Source organism: Myxine glutinosa, chromosome 9, assembly GCF_964187855.1.
Source record: "Myxine glutinosa chromosome 9, kmMyxGlut1.1, whole genome shotgun sequence".
NCBI lineage: Eukaryota > Metazoa > Chordata > Myxini > Myxiniformes > Myxinidae > Myxine > Myxine glutinosa.
In genome coordinates this window covers 91937080-91961784 of record NC_136269.1, presented here as the reverse complement: position 1 = coordinate 91961784, position 24705 = coordinate 91937080, and the positions used below count along the sequence as shown (strand labels likewise).

The window sequence follows — 24705 nt, the reverse complement described above, 5'->3', positions numbered from 1 at the left end:
CGTGTCCATCATGGTTATCCTGTGTGCCCCACACAAGCCCTTTCCCTTCCTTAGATCTCTTGATGTTCCTGTTCCGTACTGTTCGTGTGCTTCCCTCTCTCCCCATCTTCTCTCCCACTCACTATGATATGTTATATGTGTGTGTTAGCTCTTACACGAGCCTTGACTTAGTATACCAAAATTTTTTTTTGGGTAAAAATGATAATTTCTTTATGCTAATATGGTATTTTTTATTCCTATTTGTGTCACCATTCAGGTTCGACCACGCTATTCCATAATATGATATTTCACGTCTGAAACTGATTTGGGCCATCAGTGGTTTTCAAGAGCAAGCCGCAAGCAATTTTTATTTTTAATCTGATGCTGACTGACACATCCTCGCAACAGTGACTTCCCTGAATTTTGCAATTATAAATTTATTTTGTTTGTAAAATAATAATTGCAAACTATGAATTCTCTGAATTTTAGCCAGCATGGTAGCTTGTTTCTTCTTTTTTTATCCTGTTCTTCAGAGGCAACAATCTACTCCGTGTGTGTGCCAATGTGTCTGCAGAGCACTATATTGATAGGAGTTTAAGTTTATCATTGTCATCACACCGAGGACATTGTTTGGTCTTGCTAGACATAGTTCTAAACGGGGCGATATTGTAATCGGCTGTCTGTCTGTCTGTCTGTCTGTCTGTCATGCCATCTCCTACTAAATGGTTGTACAGAAATTCACCGAGCTTTATAGTTATGATCACCACATGGCCAGAAGGTGCGAGAGCAGTATCATTTTTGGTCCCGCCCAAAAGTTGGAGGGTGGAAGGTGGGTCAGAAGGTCAACATATGCAATTAACATTGGGGGACGCACGAAATATGTAACGGTTTTTTGGAATATCACCCCCAAGTGGTGGGTTCACAGGGGTCAAAATGGGGAAAATCTTTATCTCTAAATTTGATATTGGGTCATTCCTGGTGTAATGTTTTACCATTTTTCAACTTTGCTTTAGGTGGGAAGCGTGAGGATTTGCGATGGAGCACCATCAACTTCTCTCTCTACATTTACGATGACTACTGTTGTACATGTCTCTGCTGTTAAACTCTTAATTCTGTTTTGTTGTCTTCTTTTTTTTTTTTTTTACTTCTGAATTTCAAGTTTGCTCAAGTGTTTTCTGACTTGAGCCTTCTGACATGCCTCTTTGTTTCATCCCTTCATTCATGTTTTTATTGTGCTGGTCGGTCTTCACGGCTGTGTGCATTATTCAAGTTAAACATTGACGTCGTCATCCACCTTGAAGCCACTATTATTTCGTTGGATGGCTCATTAAATTGTAATCTGCCAAAATCCATTTTCACATGCATTTGGCCAAATGAGCATCAGGGTGAAAAGGGCATTTTGGTATTGCAAGATGGTGGTCGTGTTTAATGACATGTAGTTTGGAATGGCAGATGAAGTGATATTATACTTTTTCTTTGAGGCAGCATTGGTTATCAAGTTTGAGGAAACAGCTGTAGCGGATCCACTGTGAGCAGTGCCGTTGTGCAGCTGTGGAGCGGCGTGTGTCGAAGCTTTTCCTCCATCTCCACCCCAACCCCCTCCCCCCCTCCACCCCCACTCTTGCACGTGACCACCCTGCCACAATTCCAACAGTGCACACGCATGGATAAGGCAGATGTTCCAGTGGAGTACAACTTTTGTGCCTTGACATCTAACGGATATGGGAATGCACAATTTATCTTTCTTCTTGGGTATAAAATAACTCATAAAAAATGTGCCTGTAGTGTTTGGCCTTGTTTTAATGGAAAGCCGAGGATGTTTGGGTTGGGTGCTTTTGATTGTAATTTGTTTTATGTTTGAGATTACAAATGACTTCTGAGCTTTTTCCGACCATGATTTGGGCTGTCTTTTTGATGCAGTATGCAGTGCAACCTTAAGTATCAGGAGGTACCAATTGATGAAGTGAAAATTACACGCATTAACATGGTACAGATCATGAGATTTTAATATGTTCAGAGTATGATCAACAGATGTTTTGATGCCCTCCAACTCAAAAAGTATGAACAAGTCTGTTTCTGTGAGATTAAAGACTTTTGGAAGTGTTTATTAAATGGCATATTCTTTATGATGCTCAACAGCCAAGCCGCATGGGAGCTTTTGAAAAGAAAGTTAACAGTTCTGCCAGTAATTGACTGGATCAAGCAGTCTGTCTGCCATAAAACCCTTGACCGCCTTCCCCCATCGCCCTGCCCGATTGGCTGCAGCACACACACTGGCTCCATTCACCGAGCTCTGCCAGCCCCTTCCTGCCCGGGATTGCGGGCGGGCGCAATAGGCTATGTTTTCCAACCCATCCCATCCCATCACGGCTTGGCCTGGCGTACGCACATAAGCCGGGACATTCTTCCCAGGGCCGCCTGAAAGCGTTGGTGGAGCACTCACCGAGCAGCAAGGGGCGAGAAAGGGGGGCTCTCTCGCGCGATTCACGGTGGACTTTTCTTTGGATTCCAGTGGAAGGACATCATGGTAACATATTTTATTATAGTCTATATTTGATGGTCATTTAATGTTATACCAAAAAATGTTTCGCAAACTTTCATTATAGCACTTACGGTACGCATGTTATAACCTTGTTCCAAATCCTTTGAAGATCTTGTCTGATACTCTGGATACTCTGCCAGCCGAACGGCGAGTAGGTATAAAAACGCACTCCAATTCTTTGGCTAAGTATTACTCTCATAAACCTATGTCTTCAGTGAAAGCTTAGGTAAGTGTGGTTGTCCCTTCCGAACAGTAGCGTGCATTGACCCAGAAATGCTGAGCAACCTGAAATCGATGTTTTGACAATGTTTGACAGAACCTTGCAGCGTCTGTTCAAGATTTCCCACGGTCCTCTTTGGGAAACTGTTCGCCCACGCTGTGCACTGCCCTCGCTGTGTTTGCTGTCATAAGGTGTTGCTCGTTTCAGGGGCAGTGATTTCTGACCAACTCATGTCACTGTTGCCCTTCATGTAAATGCCCCCATTCCACCATGTCACTTTATCATAGTTGTCTAGAGGTCTATGCAAGCACCCGAGCTGCCACAATCTAAAGAGTAGATTTGATTTGATCTGGGCAGGAGAGCTAGTTGTGTCATCTGGTTTGTGTTTAAAATATTCATGGATATTTCCCAAGTTTTATGTGATGTTTCAGTCACCCTTTTCTTTTTTATTGCATTCTACATTCCACAACCTGACATTACAAACTGTTATTACAACAAAGTTGTCTGAGTTATTGAGCGAGTTCTAAATGGTTCCTCATTTCATGGTAAGACTTCTTAAAGAAAAACATCGTCCGATTGCATTTACAGTTGAGAAGGCTCTGTCTTTTCCTGAGCAATGGCGAGTTTAGGTTTATCCACTGGGATTGATATCTGGGTCATGTTCAATGTTTTTTTTTTTTGATGACATGTCTGTATAAATGTAATTGCAATTTTTGTTTTCTGAGCTAGAGTATAATTTTGCCTCTTGAATCAAAATTATTGTTTAGTCATCGTGTTTTGACAAATTGCTTGGCCATCTCGACAGCACTTAAATATGAATGGCATGATATAGAGTGTGCATAACAATACGCTCACCAAAGTTTCAAAATTATACTGGTAATCCCTGTATTCTTACAGGTGCACATCTGACTTAATCCAGGTGTCATTGGTGGAAAATTTGAATCCATGCTAGAATGGAATTTAGGGTGGAGACATCCTTAAACAAGTTGACTCTGCAACAAGTTTTGAATGATCAAAATTGTCTGAAGTGTGTTTGCCATAATGTTGCATCAGGAACTTTTCCATTAACCTCTTGGAAGCCGAGTTCAATATTTTTCAACTTGTCAGCTTTTAAGTTATGACCTCCTGAACCTTTTATTCATGCATCTAGAGTGCTAGACAATCCCGCTCCCACCCCCGACACCCCAAAAAATTCCTCTGTTGTAATCAGTGCTAATCATGTAGCATTATGAATTGCAAAATAAATATCTTACTGCTTTATGCATTCAGGTTTAAACATCTTCTTCTGATGCCTCTTTCTCCATTACACATCTATGAATGTCCTGTTTTCTCTTTTTTTCCTAGTTTACAAATATTTTCAGCTTTTAATCAAATGTATTTTCAAATTAATTGGTTGGCTTTATCATAAATAATTTATTATCTGCTGATGGGTACCGTATGTATTTTGATTAATTCGAAAATGCATGCTCTCTCCATCATTCCCTGCAGTAACATTATTTTCTTATGGTGTGGCAAGCAAGAGCAAAAAGTATATGTGTAGCTACATATTTATGCTGATCAATGAAGGATTGAAGCTTTATTGTAACTAGAACAGTGTTCGGTCGAGAGCATACCTCCGCCAGGCTGAACAGTTTACGTTTTGTATCCCACTGATAGGCCAGGTCTGGATTCGGACATGAACCAAATCGAATTGCTTGTTCTTGTCACATAACCAATTCATCCACCTAGTTTTGTCATAGGTTGTCCCCAACCTTTTGGAATTTCATGCATTATGTAGTTTTTGGCCCTATCACACAACTTTTTGAGGTATCCTGTTCACAAACAAACAGACATACAAATGAAAATTCACTCATAGAGCGACACTTGGCAAAACAGAACAGAGTAGAATGGCACTCAGTAGAGCATCCTTTTGACCTCAAAAATAATTTGTCGTTGAATTCAGTGACCTGAAATGCAAATCGTCTTCAAAGTTTAAGTGAATCGGATGAAAATTGACAATTTTAGAAATTTGGCCTATGTTGACCTTTTGGCCGGTGTTGACCTCAAAAATAGTTGGTGGTTGGTTTCAGTAACCTGAACTGAAAATCCTTTTCAAATTTCAAGTCAATCGGATGAAAATTGAGGATTTTAGCAATTCGAAAAAATTGGTTGACCTCTGGCCTATGTTGACCTTATGACATGTTGATCAAAAAAATAGTTGGTGGTTGAATTCAGTGAGCTGATATGAAAATCCTTTTCAAATTTCAAGTCAATCGGATGAAAATTGAGGATTTTAGAATTTGGAAATTGTTGTTGACCTTTGGCCTATGTTGACCTTTTGGTCTATAGTGATCTGAAAAATAGTTGGTGGTTGAATTCAGTTAGCTGATATGAAAGTGCTATTCAAATTTCAAGTCAATCGGATGAAAATTGAGGATATTAGAAATTTGAAAAAAAGTGGTTGACTTTTGGCCTATGTTGACCTTTTGACCTCAAATACATATAGGATTTTGTTGGACCACGAACTCTACCATTTGGTGAAGTTTCATGAAGATCGGTTTAAAATTGTGACCTCTAGGCAAGTATAAGTGAGCGGACAGATAAATGCACAAACAAACAAAAATACACAAACCGGAGTGATCAACATACTTGCAAAAAAAAAATAATAATAATTTGCCAGGTAACAAACAGACAGGGGTGGAAACATAACCTCCATCCACCTTCGGTGGTGGAGGTAATCATTCATTTTTTACGGCGTAGCCCATAGGGCAAAGCGGTCTCGAACAGTGTTTGTCCGTATGTATGTATGTATGTATGTTTTTCCCCTTAAACGTATACCAATCAGAGCTGAGGATCTGGTCACATGACAGGGTGATGTGATTACTTCTGATGTCATTACGGCGATATGGCGGCTGACTCTCCACACACCGGCATTTTCATTTCCATTTCGTTCAGGCCGAACATATTGTCGAACCTGTCATATATCACAATTGCCATGCTCTACCTTTACGTTTTTCATTCAGTGTGAAACAAACAAACCCATTGTCAAAATGACCATCAAATATCAAAAGCATTGGCATTACGGCTCTTCCAACAATACGGTACGTATAGGCCTTTGGCTTCATGCCTCACCTTCGGGCTCCTTCGGACAAATTAAGCCCAGGTTTCTTTATACAGTCGTGTATCGTCTGAGTAGTATCGTTTTCGTAATAGTAATAATAATAATAATATAGTAAATATGACCATAACATTTTAATCCCAATGTCGCGAATACATATTTAATGGGTTGAAGCGGTGTATGGTTCATGAATCAATGATAAGCGGTGTACGGTACTAACTACCGCGGAAGTAAGGAATTTGCCTTGGTTTTTTGATAGTATGTTATTAACCCAATCCTTGTGGGGTATATAGATTACAGTAGATCTTCCCTCAGTTCTGTAAGTAAAATTTACCTCACGGATGTAGGAATTCCTCCAAATTTCATTTTTAATGTTATAAGCAGCATTAGTGACTGTTTAAAAAGTTAATCATATATGTGTTTGTGGTTTATAATATTTTACAAGCCCTGCAACGCCGTCTTTTGGTCTTCAATTCTAAACATTTTTTTGATGTATTTATGATTATGCTAGAGAGCTCACCAAATTGGATCTGTTCTCTGTCCTACCTTGCTTATTCTTAGAATTGTTACGTTTTATTTGCCATTGCTTTTCAAATTGTAAATATGAACATACAAAACACAGTTCTCCAGTTATCAAAAGTGGAGTGATGTTTATCAACTGATAAGATATATTGTAGACCATTGTAATGGACAATTACAAGGTCTGGAAAGTATACATTGGAAGTCCATAATAGCTGATACTAGAATACAAATGATAGATATGTTACTGTCATGTTGACATTTTGTTTTACTCGTGCTGCAATTACTTTGGGTGGTAAAATAACGAAAGAAAATGACATTATAATGAGGGCTTTGCATTGCCTAATGCTCCAGATATTTTGCAGTTTTGTTATTTTGGCAAACCTCTTGGCACTGCAAAGCTATTGAAGTTGTTGGCAACTCTTAACAAATGCAATATGGCCTACCGTCACAAAGGCCGTGTTTGTAAACAGCTAAGAGCAATGTGTGTGTGTGTGTGTGTGTGTGTGTGTGTGTGTGTGTGTGTACATATGTATATATATATAACACGGACGTTTAAGGAGCTTGAACACACCTTGCTTGGCTCTGCCCAACCCTCTCTCACAGTATGCTTTTCATGTGTACCATTAATTGGTTTAATAAATTGTTGAAATCTTTTAAGGCAAAAAATGTTATTTTTGTTTTGGCAGAGCACTACTTTTATCCATGTGCGATTGTTCATCTGTATGTCCATTGACGGATAATAAAACAAGGTTGTAAGATGAACAATAAAAACTTGTAAAAATAAAAATGGGTGTCGTAAAAAATAAAATTATAAAACAAGGTTGAACTTAGTCAGCTTTTAAGCTCTGACCTAAACCTTTTATTCATGCATCTCTACAACCCCTCCTCCCCCCTCCCCCGCCTCCCAAAAAGATGCTATGTTGTAATCAGAGCTACTCAGTCAGCATTATGAACTTCAAAGTAAATAACAGACAGGGGTCTGTTCAATATTTCCCACGGTCGTCTTTGGAAAACTGTTAGCCAACGCTGTGCATGCTGCGTTTACTGTCATAAGGTGTCCGACACACACACACACACACACACACACACACACACACACACACACACACACACACACACATACACACTGGAAGTAGACAAAGAAGGGTCTTTAGAATGGCTAACAAGAGGTCTGCTCAACTAGGATGGAGAATGAATCATCATAAATGCCCAAGACCAAGATTGATTTCTGAAAATGGTGTGACTGACTCAATCGCACCAGTGTATGATCTGCAAGGTAGAAACAGTGCGAGCCACTTCCTGTCAGGATGTAAAGAACAAAATCATATCAGAGCAGCTGTACACCCAACGGCACAACAAAGTATCTCGAGTAATCCACTGGCACATCTGCAAAAGTCTCAATATTCCAGTTCCAGAAAACTCATGGAAACATGAACCAAAAGCAATCACTGAAAACAAGGAAGTGATGCTCACATATGACATAATGATTCCTTCAAGCGTGAACAGAAAACAAAGCATTGCGACTGGATGTAGTACTGAGGTACAAAGAAGAAACGAAGGCATTGCTAATGAGGTGTCAGTCCCCGGCGATTTTGGCCTAAACAAGCAGAAATCAAGAAAATGAACCAAATACCATGACTTAAAAAATGAAGTGAAAAGATCTGCAAGCTTAAGAGCGCCGAAATATTGAAGACCGCCAGTGATTGTTGGAGCAACAGGAATGATAAAAAATAACCTTACAGAGGTCTTAAAAAACATCTCTGGGAATATTACGACAAACGAACTGCAGTTGGAAGCTGTCTGAGGCTCGGTGACGATGCTTAAACGAGCCCTGGTAACAAAACTTTGAGAATAAGAAAACTTCACAAACTGGTCCATGAATCATGATCCCTTACTGAAACGGGGATGGATACTTCGAGACCTGGGAGGACTCTGTTCCACCTTCTGAAACGTGCATATGGAGATAACAACCAACAGCACACACACATTTTTCCTTTTAGCAATATATGCAAAAATCTCTTATAATTGCCTCCTATGGCCCCGGAGCCAATCAAACAATATATTTATAACGGCCCTCACAGCTCGTGTGCATTCACAAGCCCCAAATATATCCTTCCCATCGCTGATAAGAAATACAAAGTAATGGCTATAACGTAAATAAAAGCTGGCACAAGCTTTTTGTATTTTCACTTCACGAATATATCCTTCGACGAAGAGATTGTAGCCATTACTTGTTGGTAATCATCCACAGCATCGTATTTCCCATTGCAGACATCCATTAAATGAATCGCCAAGTCTATCTTGTTCAGAGGAGGCATTCCCATAAGGTTGAAAGTCCATTCACTGGTAGCGGTCGTCGGGGGATGGGTGGGGTGGAGAGTGAGGGGGATGGTTTGGGTAGAATACGCCTGTCCACATTTCGGGTCTTCCACCGGCCCATATCATCGGGATTTTTTGTAGTAAGTGCAGGTGCAAGATCTCAGCCCTGTCCATCATCTGAGCTGAGAAAGTTCTCCAAGTCTTTTGTTGTGTAGGGCATCCTTTCTCTCAGGTATCTTTCCAAGTATTTTCAGCTTATGTTAGAATCTTTGTGAGCCATTTTAGGTAACAAGCCATAACTTTTAAACACGATATACGTTAGCATGCCCCTGAAAACATTGCTGCAAAGGGCCTCTGCATGCACGCTGAGTATTCTGGGGCGGATGACTTCATTTCCAAAGTCCCGTGTTGTCTGGCCTCTCCTTATTTTTTTAAATCTGAAACTGAAAATAGATTGCCTTTGAATTAGATTTTAGATTGTTTTAAGAAAGTGAAGTTAAAATTAAAAAGGCAGTTCTTGTTTGAGGTTTTTTTTTGTAGTTTAGGCCATCTTAAAGTAACAACTAGAAAGCATCCCAAAATGCAAAACCCTTCCATATCTGTGTTGTGCTAAACTTAAACTTGACGGAGACATGCTAATACCAGTGGGTTTTTTTTTTTGCCAATTTCTCTGCCATCCGATCCTTCTTGAAACTGAATTTTCCCAAATCTGCTTGCTCTTTGTGAAACTCGTCTCCACACTGAAGTGTTATCTGTTATCTGACTGGCAGTGCTTGGCTACATCCTCCATAGATTTGATTTTCCACCTTCACATGGTTTGTGTATTTATGCAAAGGCCTCTCTACCACTTGGCCATGAGGTCTCACTTGAGGATACGACACAAAAGTTTATGTGCTTTCGCCTAGCACTTTTGCATTCCACTGGCTACCTATATATTTTTTTATCACTATCAATCATCACCCAATTGTACTATTTTCAATGCTATCACTGATGGTATTCATATGGCGCTGTCTCAACACCCAACTGCTGATATTATGGTCTTTGGAGACTTTAATGTTCATCACAAAAGAATGGTTAGTTCACTCTCTCAGCACAGCAGATGCTCCTGGTGTCAGTGCATTTAACTTTGCAGTGTCGCATGACCTTACTCAGATAATCTCAGTTCCAACTTAAATTATTGATTGAGTTACTGATAGCAGGTATCTTCTTGATCTTATTTGTGTTCGAATCCTAGGGATCGTACTGGAAAAATTATCCCCCTTCGAGGAAATTCTGATCATGTCAATATCGAAGTTCAGGTTTCTTATTCTTCACCATCAACTGTTGTTCCTCCTGTCAATCGAACTGTCTTCCATTAGTCTGAAAAAGTAGCAAGGCTGCCTGGGATGCCTTGTGTTCTTTTCTTGATGATGTCCATTGGAACTCAATTCTTTGTCACAACCCATCTGAAGCTGCCAAGGAAGTTACTGAGTGGGTCCGTGTTGGTATGAACATCTTTATCCCTTCTTGAACCTACCAAGTGAACCCACACACCCAGCCATTGTTCGCTATCACCCATCGCAATCACTTTTTTAAACATTATCATCGTGTTGGCTCGATTGAGGCACTTCATTTGTTTCTCCTTGCGAGCAACCACTGCAAACCACTATTAGAGAATGCTGAGCGACAGTATGCAGAATCTGTTTGTGAATCTATCTCAAATAAATGGCTAGGTTCCAGAGATTTTTGGTGAATTGCTAATATAATTTTCAACCGTAATTGATCATCGATTCCTGTTCTCTTCAATGGCCCTGAAGTGCTTACTTCTCCAATTGATAAAGTTATAACCTCTTTGCTGAGCATTTTGCTGCAAACTCCACACTTAAAGACCATGGACATCCATTGCCTATTTGTCCTTCCCGTCTTGACACCAGGTTTTCCACTATCATCACACCCAGGAAAGTTGCTAAGATTAATTCAAGGGCTTGACATTTCAAAATCTACAGGACCAGATAGAATCTCTGCAATTGCTTTGAAGGTGTGTTCACCTGAATCGTCTTCTGTTGTCTCAAAACTCTATTGCTTGAGTCTGTGTTTCCACTTATAGCTGGAAGCAGCCTTCTGTAGTCCCTGTCTTTAAAGGCTTCTTTAAAGAAGTCTTACCTTCTTCCGGTAAGAAATCTGATCGTTCTATCGGCCTGTTAGCCTTCTACCAATTATAAGCAAAGTGTTTGAATCCTTGATGAAATGACAAATCATGACTCATCTGGAAACCCACAACCTCCTAACTGATATCCAGTATGGCCTTCGACAGTCAAGATCTACTGGTGATGTTCTATTCCTAATCACAACACGTGAATAGGGCTTTGGATCATCATGGAGAAGCCAAGGTTGTTGCTCTCGACATCTCAAAAGCTTTTGACAAAGTGTGGCACAATGGCCTCATCCATAAGCTAAAACCATATGGCATTTCTGGAAAATTGCTTGATACAATCTCTGACTTCCTTGCAATTGTCAAATCTTTGTGGTACATGTCCATAATGTGAATGCTGATGTTCCTCAGTTGTCTGTGTTGGGTCCAATATTGTTCTTGTTATATATCAATGATTTGTCTGATTGGATTCTTTCTCAGTTATGCATTTACACAGATGGCTCAACACTGTATACTACCTACCTAGGAACTTTGTTTCCTCCTACCCATGACTATGCCTGTACCACTCTCAATCAGGACTTAGAGAGTGTGATAAACTGGGGAAAAGACTGGCTTGTTACTTTCAACCAAAAAAAGAACACCTTATTGTCTGTCTAATTCAAGATCACCTTGTTTTCCAACCCTGTCTCGGGATTATTCACCTTGGCAGGAACTTCCTGTTATCTGTGTGCTTGGATTGGATATCAGCTCAAACCTCAAAAGTATATCTCTCGTATAGATAAAAGAGCCACCAGTGCCTTGGCTGCTTATTTCATGCTTGGCGATACCTTTCTCAAGCTACTATTCTCCATGTATACAAGGCCACTATACGATCTGTTATGGAATATCATTGCCATATTTGGGCTGGTGCTCCAGCCTGTCACCTATCTCTTCTTGCCAAAATCCAGTGACGTGCTGCCGTTCTGGTGGGACAGGAGTTGGCATCATCCCTGGAACCTCTTTCAGTTCGCTACTATGTTGAGTTCTTGAGCCTCTTCTTTAGATATTACCACGGAATGTGCTCTGAGGTTTCTCACAGGTTGTTCAACCTGAGCTTACTTTCAGTCGCTCTAAACGTTTGGCAGTTTTTTCTCATGCATACACTGCATCTGTCCAGAGGAGTAAGACTATGAGGTATTCTAGTTTTTCTTCAAACATCATCAGAGTGATGCCCCACACCACATCACACTGGAACAGTTACCTGTATCCTGCTTTCCCCTCAATCCCAACCTACCTCAGTTCAAGAGGAATGTCAATAGATTCCTCCTTTCTGTCTAATATCTGTACTTTCCTTTGTGTAACACCCACCTCAAGTGGCCTTAAAAGTTTTGTGGCAGGTGATATCTTATAATTATAATAATAATAATAACTAGCCGAAACCCGTGGAACATCCACGGAAGGGAGGATGTGGTGTATGGATAGAGTGTACCATTATGGATGGCATAGGGGATTTGCTTGTCCGAGTAAGAGTTAGGAAGAAAGATCAATTTTCACTTGTGCAAAAATGCTACTCACAATTACATTGCCTGTGCGTCGGCCTGTGATTGAGCCAGAGAGTTGGCCTGTGAGTCAACTTCCTTTCCAATGTCTGCAAGAATTGAAATACTGATTGTGAATGTGTAAAATTATATGAAAGAAGAACATGCATATCAAAAGACGATGCCATCGAAAAGGAGAGCAGCTGTCAATAGAAAAGGATGTCTGACTTATCAATTTGACATTATTGCACAGGAAATGACAAACAAAGAAACAGTTCATTTCCATTGGGTAATATTACGATGAGAGATCAGCCGATACCTTTATTATGTCCATCAGCATCCATGGCACTTAGAAAAAAAACGCAGCATCAGCCAGCCGCAGCCAACTATCACATACCGTCTCGAAGTCAATGCCATCCTTTTATCTCTTTGTATACAAGTACAACTCACTCCATTTAACTTTATTAAAATGACGATAAAGACGTGAAACCCGTGGAACATCCACAGAAGGGATATCGTTCGTCTGTTTTCAGCTCGTTATCTTTAAGCTTCCTTACGTCTCGCCACCTGCTACACCTCTCTGAGTTACGAGGATTTATGCAACGCACCCCGAGTATCGCAACGTCACTCCATTTAACTTTATTAAAATGACGATAAAGACGTTTCCTTATATATCCTAATTTAAAATGTTCAAGGGAATAAAAAAGCTTCCTTACGTCTCGCCACCTGCTATACCTCTCTGAGTTACGAGGATTTATGCAACGCACCCCGAGTATCGCAACGTCACTCCATTTAACTTTATTAAAATGACGATAAAGACGTTTCCTTATATATCCTAATTTAAAATGTTCAAGGGAATAAAAAGACCATTTGGTTCACACCACCCATCACGCCACTCGACTGTCCAATCAGCGGACGGCTCGCATCGCCTTCGCCCAGCAGACGCCAATACAATGGTGTCGTAAGATGGCGTCGTATCGGCCGATAATCGGATGCTTTTGGGTCCCAAAGTCGGCGAATTCAGATTTTTCGAGTATGGCTGTACGTGATAAACAAAGAGCGCGGTTCGTAGATGGAAAATGCATTAGTGCCGTGGGCATCAGGTCACTGGGTGCGGTGTAAAAGGGATAACAAAGTCGAGTCCTTACGGTATTATTATATAGATAATAATAAAATAATTAAAAAACAGCTTAAAAAATGCAAATTTTATTAATTTGTTTTGTCCATAATGTCATAATAAAGGTTTGTTTGTCACAAACCATGTCATAGTAAAGGTTTGTTTGTTACATTAAATGTTAAAAAAAGAAAATCACAAATGGGAAACTAGAAACCATCTCAACATGCAAGATGACAAAATAAATAAATACCAAAGCGATTTGAAAAACACCCTGAAAAACACCCGGCCTTCTTGCGCTCCTCAGCAGCGGATGGGCTAATATGGGCTATTTGTACTTACTGTGACTGACATTTTGACCCAATTATTAATTTATCTTCTCCATATTATCCAAATAAAGGTTTGTTGAAAATTTATGACAAAAGCTCAAATGGTAAACACGTTAAGGCCTGGACACGCGCATACACAAATACAAAACCCTGTCTCCTGTTGTGTAGGTGGAAGGGATAATTAGATCACCAGTATGACAACCATATCAAGCTATTGCAATTGACAAATCAAAAGTTTCTGGGTAGTTCACTTTGCTGTCACTTGAAACGTACAGATTAATTTGATCATGCCAATATGATTAGTTGGGCCCATACTGCAAAAATTGAAGACGAAGAAAACAATTCGAAGTTTGCAGGAAGGGTGTCAGAGTGAACTCCATTCAATGTATAATGTGCGCTGAGTGGGTTCATCAAAAATGTAGTGGTCTGAGAGGGTCAATAACCAGTGTGGCAGCCACATTCAAATGTAAGGTGTGCACAGAGGGAGCTGCAGATGGAGGAAATGTTGAGTTGGATCTTGGAGACGGCGTGAAGCTGGAAGGTGTGAAAACATTTTGCTACCTCAGAGACATGCTGAATGGAGAAGGTGGATCAGACTCGGCAACGGTTGCTAGAGTGAGATGTGCATGGAAGAAGTTTCGGGGAACTGAGTGGCGTGCTGATGAGGAGGGAAGTGTCGTTGAAGCTGAAGGGAAAGGTGTATGCTGCATGTGTGAGAAGTGTTATGATTTATGGGAGCGAGACATGGGTAATGAACGTAGAGCAGCAACGAAGGTTGGAAAGGGTGGAAATGCGAATGGTTCGGTGGATGTGCGGAGTATCGTTGAGAGAGAGGAAGACAAATGATGAATTGCGAAAGATGATGGGAATAGAGCCTGTGATTGATGTTGTGAAGAGGAACAGGTTGAGATGGTTTGGTCATGTGTTGAGGAAGGATGAAAGTGACTGGTTGAGAAGAGTGATGGAAATGAATGTAGAAGGAAGTAGAGGACGGGGAAGACCGAGAAAGACTTGGCTAAAGATGGTGGAAGAAGAAATGCGGGCAAGGGGGTTAACAAGGAGAGATGCAGAAAATAGGGCAAGATGGAGAAGATTGTCATGGGGACCGCAAGGCTAACCCCCGCTCTAGCAGGGAAAATGGACTTAAAATGCATGTTGTACTGCAAAAATTGAAGACGAAGAAAACAATTCGAAGTTTTGATTTAATATGCATAAATGTTTCCATTGTGTAAGTTCTTTTCAATGCACAACCCGAAAATCGTTTTCCTGTCGTGGCATTTGAAGTGTAGGTACTTGATGGATTTGACTTATAATGCCGCTTTGTGTGACACAAGCAAAAGCAGTGTTCTCAAATGAGCCGCACATGCAGCAAGTTAAAGTATACATAGTGTTTCCTGTGTAGGTTTGTATGGTGAAAAGAAAGATACATTTGGAGTACAGATTGACCAATGGGAAGGCTGTCAGTTGGAATGCTTTGGTGGATTATACAAATATGAAAAGTGATTGACCTTCCGGAAGCATTATCTGTTTTGAATACAATTTGCTTTCCTTTATGCAGAATATATCCTGTCTTCGAATTGCATTTTAATCATAGTTTTCCATCTGCTTTTTCTCAAATTAAGTTTGAACATTGCGCATTTGGATAAATAAACTTGTTTCGTGTGGTATTTGCTCATTTGCCTGAAAACTTTCTGGATGTGCCTGTGCTGTCAGGTAGCAAATGTCAATGCTAATTGTATGAACGTAAAACTGACAAAATATGCCTGCTTCCAAAATCAGAGCTGGAGTCACATCACACATCTGGCTTGGCTTTGCTTCCTGACTCCCAAACGCTATGGTTTTAAGAAGCACGTTATGACCTGTTGGTTTGTACCTGATGGGCTCTGTCGTTGGTGCAGTGTAAACAAAATGTAGGAATTTTTTTTTATCAATGGAGCTTCTGTCTCTATACTTATGAATTAAATAAAGAACTTGATTTTGTGCATCAATACCGATGAATTAAAGGACGTGATTGTGATTTTGCTGCGTGCTGGATAAAAAAGATTGCACAGTATTCTTCGCAAAATGAGGTGGCTTTTAGTCCCTAACCTTGTAGCCTTTCCCAGACTGTAATGTGAGATGAGAGAGGAGACAGGGTTTTTCTAAAATGACATAAAATGCCCTTGAAGTCTGTAAAGATCACACATGTTCTTTTAGGGGTTCAAGAAGAAATCTATTTGTTTTGTGTGAAAAGATGGAATTTTAACCCCTTTCCCTTTCCTCCTTCACTTCCCTCCACACCATTCTTCCTCTCTTTTGTTCTATTTTCTGTTCCTTTTCTCATGACTAATGCTGTAGCTTAACCTCCCTCCTCTTTGCAAATGTTATAAACATCGCACTTAATCCACCAGTTTGCTATACAGATAAAGCCTTCAGAATGGTCCTCCAATTTTTAGCTCACCTAGAATGTAGTTCCAGGGAGCTTATGGGATGGCGCATCGTATGTCTGTCCGTCAGTCCGTAAACATTTGCAACTTCTTCTCTGAAACTGCTGATGGAATTGTGACCCATCCTCGCTAAAAGGCTAAAATTATACTTGGTATGTTGCAACTCAAGTTTGTTCACAGCATTAAAAAAAATTGAAGGGGTGTGCTGGGGGTGGGTAAAGGGGGGGATGGAGGATAGGGGAGATGGGTTGACCCCCTAAAATAGGTATTAGCTCACTTCTCCGAAGCCACACACACATTTTTGATGAAACTTCATCATAACCCTCATCAACCGTCATGTACCAACGTTTGTTCACGGCATTAGAAAAATCGGGGTTCAAGGGGGTATTCTGGGGGAGGGAGGGTTGCCCCCCTCCCCCCCCTCAAATTTTTTTGTTTGTTTTGTTTGCTTGTTTGTAAAATGTTATGATTGTTACTATGATTCTACATGCTGCACTGTCTCCTAGCATCCATTGAAGTTGGTTTAAAATACCGTGATACTGTAATACATTTAGTTGGTGTAGTATACTGCTTTATTCTACCAGGTTGAGCACCAAGGGTCTATTTCCCCCTATTTGTACTCTTTACACTATCTAAGGCCCATCGGAGAGCAGCACCACAAGTCATGCAGCCAAATACATGAGAATATGGTGGACTTGACCCATAGCTGTGGGAGGGAAGTGATGTAGCTTCCTGGGGAATCCGGGTATGGCAGCACCATCTTTATGTAACTTTTCTTTTCACACTCAATGGGGCAAATGAGTATAAATTTCCCCCTCAGCATGGATCTGACATTTGGGGTCTGTCTGTGCTCTACTATAAATGGATGGTGTGTGTGTGTGTGTGTGTGTGTGTGTGTGTGTGTGTGTGTGTGTGTGTGTGTGTGTGTGTGTGTGTGTGTGTGTGTGTGTGATGTTTTTTTGTGGAGTTGTACGGGAGCTTTCTGATGTGGAATGTGATGCACAAAAATTATCGTTAGGATCTCCTGAGTTGATTTGGCTAATTATCTACTAAGACTCTGGAAGAATCCCCATGTTCCTAAACGCACACTATGTTAAGGTGTATATATAGCAGTTTAACAGGTCATGGCATGGCACAGGGCTCTAGTTACAAAATAAATATCAAAAACAATGATAACATTGTAACAAAGTATATACTGTGTTAATTAATATGAACAATATTAACAACAATAATAATGTTAGTATCATTTGGCAATAATGATAATACACGTCTAATCCCCTACCCTCCCCCCCCACACCCCCCCCAGCCCTCACATCTGGGCTTAGTCAAAGGCAAGCTAATTCTCAAGCACTACAGCAGGCAGGTGAATACCAATGAAAATTTGGTCCAATGGATCAACAGGCACATTGGGCATCTAAATGCTGAGCATCAATCAAGGAAGCAGTATGTACCATTTCAAGGTTATTTCGGAGTGGGTCCGGGTGTCCGGCCGTCCGTATGAATGTTTTTTAACATTTGACTAAAACGCCTTCTCACAAACTGCCCAACCAATATGGACCAAAGTTGATATGATGCATCAGGACAGCAAGGTCTCAGGGGATTGTGCTCCCCATCTGGATGCACCCCCTATAAAGGAGGTAAAAGGAGCGTTTTGCCCCATATATTGGTATTTCATTCAAAAATCTTCTCAGAAGCCGACAACAGGATCCAGACCATACTGGCCATGCGGCATCGTGACCATGCCCTAACCATAAGTTGTGCTCTCCATGGCCGTATCTCCCCTGGAATGGGGGCCATGGGCTTCCCCCCCTAATCCTTCCTATCACTAAAACATATTTTCCTCACAAACTACATGACCGATATGGACCAAATTTGGAATGATAAATCAAAACATTGAGGTCTCAAGTGGTTGTGCGCCCCAACCGGATCCACCCCCTATAAGAGGCTGGAAAGGGGGGTTTGCCTCAAATTTAGGTAAATTATTTTAAAATATTTTCAGAAACCGTGGGAAATATCCGTCAATTCCCCATAGGGCTATTTTTAAAGTTTTACGACTCTGCCAGGGACAGGTTCAGACCGTCAACTATCCATATTCAGAGCGGATGCTCTTACCATTATGGCACAAAGCGTGGTAGCAGTGTACAATTGACTTGAATCGTACTGTTCTTGAAAGGCCTGGATAAATTAGAAAGCATTTTCTAGTACGAGACTGGAAAGTCCTGGAAAATTGATAAAACCGCACAAATATAAATAATCTGACTTCCCTCTCTTCTCCCCCTCCCCACCCCCACTTCCGCCCCCCCTCTCCCACCATCCCCTGGTTGGAATTGTTAATTCCACAGGTCTCTTTCCACTGGAAAATAACTACCAATTTTAACCTACCCTAGGTATTTACCAAAGCCCTGCGAAATAGCTTCTCATACATTGTGCATAAATTATGGAAGTGATAATGGAAAGTCCCAATTGAGCAGGAAGTGTATTTCCTAAGCATGCTCACTGCTGATTGTAAAGGAAAAGGAAGAGAATTTGACGAATGTCAAAGCTTTGCTATTTTAAATCCTCATGGCTGAATAACGTTACCTTAATTACCGGATTGGCTCGTGTTGGAGTCCGTTCACAAGGCCAGATGCAGGGTCTGTTGGAAGACGTTTGATATCGCAAATATGGGGAAAAGTTCACTAACAAGTGACACCAGAAGCACCTAACAGTCACACGAGAAGCACCTAACAGTCACACGAGAAGCACCTAACATCAAAGCATGGTGTCACGTGATTGCAAATGATCGGTCCAACTCCCATATAATGGATTTTTTGGTTCCAATAAAAACAGGTATTTATACGTCAGTTGTATTTCGTTTATATTTATTGTCTGGTTCGTTCCATTGAAACACAGTAGCTTGGACGATCGAATTTTTTTTGGAAATTTATGTTCAAGTGAAGTTGAAAAATCAAATGTCACTTGTACATAAAACACGTGTATTAAAAGTCCTGGAAAACTCCTAGAAATTTGGTCTTATATGGCTGTGCGAACCATGATTCGTCTTAAAGAAAGCATTAATTTGTTACTTTTAATTCTGTCATAGCAGTAGTGTAATTTTTTTTGACAAGTTTAAATATTGTTTCTGCAAGGCCAAATGACTTGAACTCTAACCTTATTGTGACAAAAAATACGAGCCTATTGTAAGGCATGTGGTTGTATTGCCATTACAGTGCTCTGAGGTTGCCCTCAGGCTGCTTCAGTGTAATTGGAGATTCGGCTTTTCTGCTCTGTTAATCTTTCAATCAGTCAAAAAAAGTTTTCTCCCTGCCAATCCAAATCCATATAGACCATACATACATACCTTGTGATTGACAGTTTTGTTGCAAAGGCAAGGATTGGGCAAGTTCAGCAATGGCGATTCTTATTTCTCCTCTTGGCTTTTGCAGCCCTCGATGGCTCACTTCTAGAGGTTGGGCTCAAGAAGTCTTTCTGTCATCACCCAAAGCATGTCCTGCTTGTAAAGACATTTTTGAGCCACGGCTCTCTTCCTCAGTGTGATTGCTAGTGGTGCATACTATTCAGTCTCCTAAATAACTTACAAGGTGGCTTTCACGCTGCTTACAAGCACTTGCCAGTGAACAAAGAGTGGTTCCTTGGGAGGAAAAATTCTCACATTTGGTTTCCATGTTACAAAGGGTCTGATCTGGTGTTTGCCATTCTCACAATCAAAATAATCTTTCTTTTTTCAGTCAAAAATCGCGTCTCATGAATTTGCCTTTAAATGGTGGTAGTATGGCCTTTTGTACAGTATTATGATTGGATGTGATTCATTGAGCAACTGAGATTGAGTAAGTGATGAAAATTTATTTGGTGATTACTTGCAGAGAAATGTGTCTTTATATCTTACCCTTCCTTTCCCCCTGTAATATATTGGACATTTCAACACAGGCAGTACAAGTATGATGTACACTGCCAGTCAAAAGTTTAGGTACACCCAACATTTTTTTGATATTTTACTGTTTAATGTGCAAAATGAACATAAGATGTGAACAAAATTCTTACCAAAGATATATCTACTTATCTACTGATAATATATATTGTGCTTCAATCTTGTGTGAAACGTAAAGTTACAATTGCCTGGCTTTTTTCTGGCATTAGCTGAGCTTTGGCACCCATGTTCATGCAATCTGAAACACAAAAACACTCATTGTATTGTTTGGCTGACCTTTCTGTAAACATTTTTTGCAACGCCTGACAATAATAGACATTGCACATGATGAAGAAACTAAGCACAAACATTCATTCCACACAGAGAAGAGTATTTGTAAACAGTTTTTGCTCCTGAGAGGAAACATTAATTACATTAACTTCGCGTTTCAGTTTGGATTTAGTATTGTACTTTTCGACCTATTTCCAAAAATTGCTTTAAACCGACGTTTCGCACAAGAAAGATGCATTAAAGCACAATATATTATCAGTAGATAAGGAGATATATCTTATCTTTGGGAAGAGTTTTGTTCACATCTTATGTTCATTTTGCACATTAAACACATTATATTGGGTGTACCTAAATTTATGACTGTTCGTGTATATGCTACATGTTTCTTGACTGAAAATGGAGAAAACTCAATATTGAGAGAACAACCATGTGATTAGTGCATGTGTTGCATCAATTGAAGATGGACAGCGATGGGGAGAGACTAAGGCAGACAGAAACTAGAATGGCACTCGGTAGAGCGCATACCTCCGCTAGGCTGAACACTTTACGTTTTGTATCCCACTGATAGGCCAGATCTTCATCCGGACCTGAACCAAAATCTAGTCGGATTGTTCTTGTCACCTGCTCAACTCAACCACCTAGTTTTGTCATAATCTCTCCACAACTTTTTGAAATATCATGTTCTACAATACATAGTTTTTGGCCCCAACTCTCAATTGTGAAGAATCACTTTAAAATTATCGTATTTGGATTCTGATCTTCACCAAAATCTAATCAATTCGTTTTAGTTTAGTCTGAATCCGTCCATAACTTTTTGAGATATCCTGCTCACAGACAGACAGGTGTTAAAACATAACCTCCGTCCACCTTTGGTGGCAGAGGTAAATATATGGATGCACTCTGTAGCCAAATAATATTCTTAATGAAAGATATGTTCGTCTAGCCCTTTCTCTTCAACGCTATTCTCTGTTTGGCTACATCCACTGCCTAAGTGAACATCTACCGGCTCCCATCTCCCTGGAATTTGACACAAATCTTTACCATGGTCACTGACCCAATGTAACCTGGCGCCGTCCTTGAGGAGGCCCAAGACTCTCTTGGTTATGCCAGTGTGCCTTAGCACACGTGAATGAGATTGGCATTAGCACATGTGAATGTTGGCAGAAGGCGAAAGATTGGCACTTATGGGGGTCGCTACGTCCCTTAGTTGGGCATGCGGGTTAATAGTAGTAGTAGTAGTAGTTAGTTTCTCTTCATGCTTCCTCCTCATTAGAGTGAATTGAAAACTATTGCACTCATGCCTTTTCTGGTTTTAAACTTTTTATCCACCACCATAACTTTTATGTGTAGTGTGGTGCTTTAAAGTACAATGTATTTGGGTTTCAGATGAAACCGCTCACTGTGGTGTTTTGTGGCTTTTTAGATGCCATGACCTGCTGTGAACATCAGTGACAATTCACTTCAAAGAGTTGTTCTCAAGGCTAGTGAATGACCCCAGATTAGCAGTCTGGTGGCAGCCTAACTTTGGCCATTGTGTATGAATTCAGATTCTTTCCCTCCTTTGATATGTTTCATCTTTTCATTCAAAAGGGCCTTTGACATCAGAAGGTACAACAGCATGAGGTTTTCATATGTAACAAGTACTGCAATTGGGGTCTTTGCAGGTGCTGCATTCAAGAAAATAAAGATATTTTGTTTGGCTTGTTGAATATTTGGAAGCAGGGCTATCGTTAGACGTGTATGATAAAGCTGGGTTGGCTTCATGCCAATTGTTAGTATTATTTCATTAAAGCATAAGAAATTTTCCACTATGAGGTTTGAATATTTTGTTTAAATTTGTTTGATCACAGTTTCAGTAATGAGGCATCAGTTTTGTTTTGCACATTGGACTTTGAAGTGCTAATTTGAGATTTTCTTGTTTAAGCAAGACACGCACCTATTGTGACGAGAATTGTCTTCATCCCAATTGAGACGATAATCCTTAAAGTAATAAATACCATGGAAGAGAAATGCTAAGAGGTTGGATGAACATGTCAGTTGTGGTTCCACAAGGATCCTTAGCAAGAATTAAGTATATGGTGGCGAGTGATGTGGAGTGAAGGATTTGCAGCCCCTTCGGTATGGTTGTGCTCAGTGTGGCTTCACGTGGGTGTGACATTATCACTTTGGGGTGGGTTGTCCTCACTATAGCATCCCGACAACTGTCATAAGCGCTTTGACTCTGCTTTGTGCTTCCTTTTCTTCATGGCTTGGAGCATGAATTAGCGCAGAAAGCCGGCTACAACCCCTGCTTACCTGGAACTGCAAGTATTTTTTTGATAACCAAGCCGGGGTCGGATGAAAAAATCTTTCAGAACATCGGAGGTAATAGGTGAGAGAGAGAAATTGCTTTTCCTCATAAGTTATGGTTAAAGATAACCATTCAGCTTGTGTTATGATGTTTATTTGATCCAGGGCTTTCCAGTTCTCAAACACCCATTGAAGTGATGTCCTTGTAAGAAATATATTGTGTAGTTTGCTTGTACTGTTGGATTTATCACTTGCTTCATGAATTGTGACACCACAGGGAGCAGTGTCAGTTGTGCCTCGTCGTGTCTTTTGATGGATGAATATAGTGCGGCACTGCTCTGTTTCCTTTCCACAGTTGATTGACTGTCTAGTTTGAACAGCTTGAAATAAGGTCATTTATCATTGTTGTTCATTAACAGCTGAAAACATTGCCAAAGCAATTATTATTTTTGCCGCTTCATTGTGAAAAGCAGTGGTTTTGCCATAAGAAGGGTTTTGGTCGTTTTAAAATGTTTGGAGCTTTTAATTATGGAACAGGATATTGTTTGTAGAGGTGTGTTGTATATATCTCTTATCATGTTGACTTTCTGTAAAAGCACAGGTAGTGAGTAAGCTAACATGATAGTAGATGCAAAACATCGGCCTTGAAACCTATAGTTTGTAACTTTGTTGTTAACTCTCTTTTTGCTCTCAAATGCATTGGTTTAAATGAGATTAAACTGAAAGTAGGAAACTTGCCACTGGCTTGCATCCAATGTCATGAAGATTCAGTATGTTGATTTGATTTGAATGAAAGTAAAACTTCTATGGAGAATAGAGGTGAATGAAACTTAGGTTCAACTTTGCAAAGGGTGACGTTTGTGTATACAAAATCGAGGCTTGTGGAGGAGCTAGAACATAGAACGAATCACGATGTAACTCAACAAAAAGAACAGTGGAAAGAGAGAGGGGAAGCACATCAAAAGCATGGTTGAGGGACAAAATAGAGGGAAACTTGAACAAATAAGAGATGTGGGGAAGAATGAAGGCTAGGGGAGGACACACTGGGTGGACAAGATGGATACAGAAGCAAACTCAAGAAGGAAAAAGTGGAAATTTGGAAAGCCATGGCTTGGGTGTGGGTTAACAGGAGTGGTTGAGGGACAAAGCCCTGCTTGAATGCATTCTCAGAATCTATTGTCAGGAAAGTGAGATGTGATTATTGTGATCTAAAAATCTTGTAATTACTTCATAGTGTGAGATAAATTCTGGGGGAGATATTCCTTTGTGCATATCGTCATGCTATATATAATGGAGCAAATGTGGTCGTCACCGAAACTCCAAAATTGACATTGAACAGTGCCTGGGCCTACGTAGAGGTTCATAACCCTGTTCGACTTCTGGCTCCAACCCCAACGCTTGCATGAAGTGGCCACCAAAGGCCAGCAGATGAGCACGTACTTTAGCTTTACTCTGCTGCATGTACTCCGGCCCGAGCTTCAATAAACTGAGAAGGGTACGCCCATCCCGGAAGGTGAGAGTGCCCGCTATTATGCTCAATTATGATGGCTTGTAGTCAGAACGCCATTCTTCAATTAGTATTTTTGAAGGTTAAATTTCTTCTGCATATTTTTCTAAAAATTCTTCGTAAATGTCAGTCTGTATAATGTAGAATTCCCTGAGAGTTAAACACTGGAGTGTTGTGTTCACCATTGAGGTGGATCATGTGCTTTTGCCAATTGTGACAAAAATGAATGGTTATTTCCAAATGCTGGCAGGCAGTGGAATTCCTGTTGATAATACATTTGACAAAGATGATTTTTGGTTTCATGAAGGACGCGATAACTCGCAGGGAACAAACTTTTTAGCTTTGATTCAGCAGTTGGAATTTGAGAGGAAAGATTTATCATCGTCTGTGTGATTATTAAGAGGTTGTTTTTTTTTCCTTCCTGGTTGATGCGAGCACACCATTTGTCCCAAATGCTGCGAAAGTTTCAATGTTACGTCTATGTCGAAGTGGAAGACGCTATAAACGTTCAATTT

At 40.3% G+C, this 24705-nt stretch overlaps 1 protein-coding gene across 2 annotated transcripts in view; it reads left to right on the top strand.

Annotated features, from left to right (window-relative positions):
- Window positions 1-2293: 2293 nt before the first annotated feature.
- LOC137435227 (pleckstrin homology domain-containing family G member 4B) overlaps window positions 2294-24705 on the top strand; it is a 199014-nt gene continuing 176602 nt past the window's right edge. For both annotated transcript variants that reach the window (XM_078784520.1, XM_078784519.1), the window contains exon 1: window positions 2294-2506. In XM_078784520.1, the coding sequence (XP_078640646.1) occupies window positions 2504-2506 (3 nt within the window). In that variant the 5' untranslated portion in view covers window positions 2294-2503. The remainder of the gene's footprint in view (window positions 2507-24705) is intronic.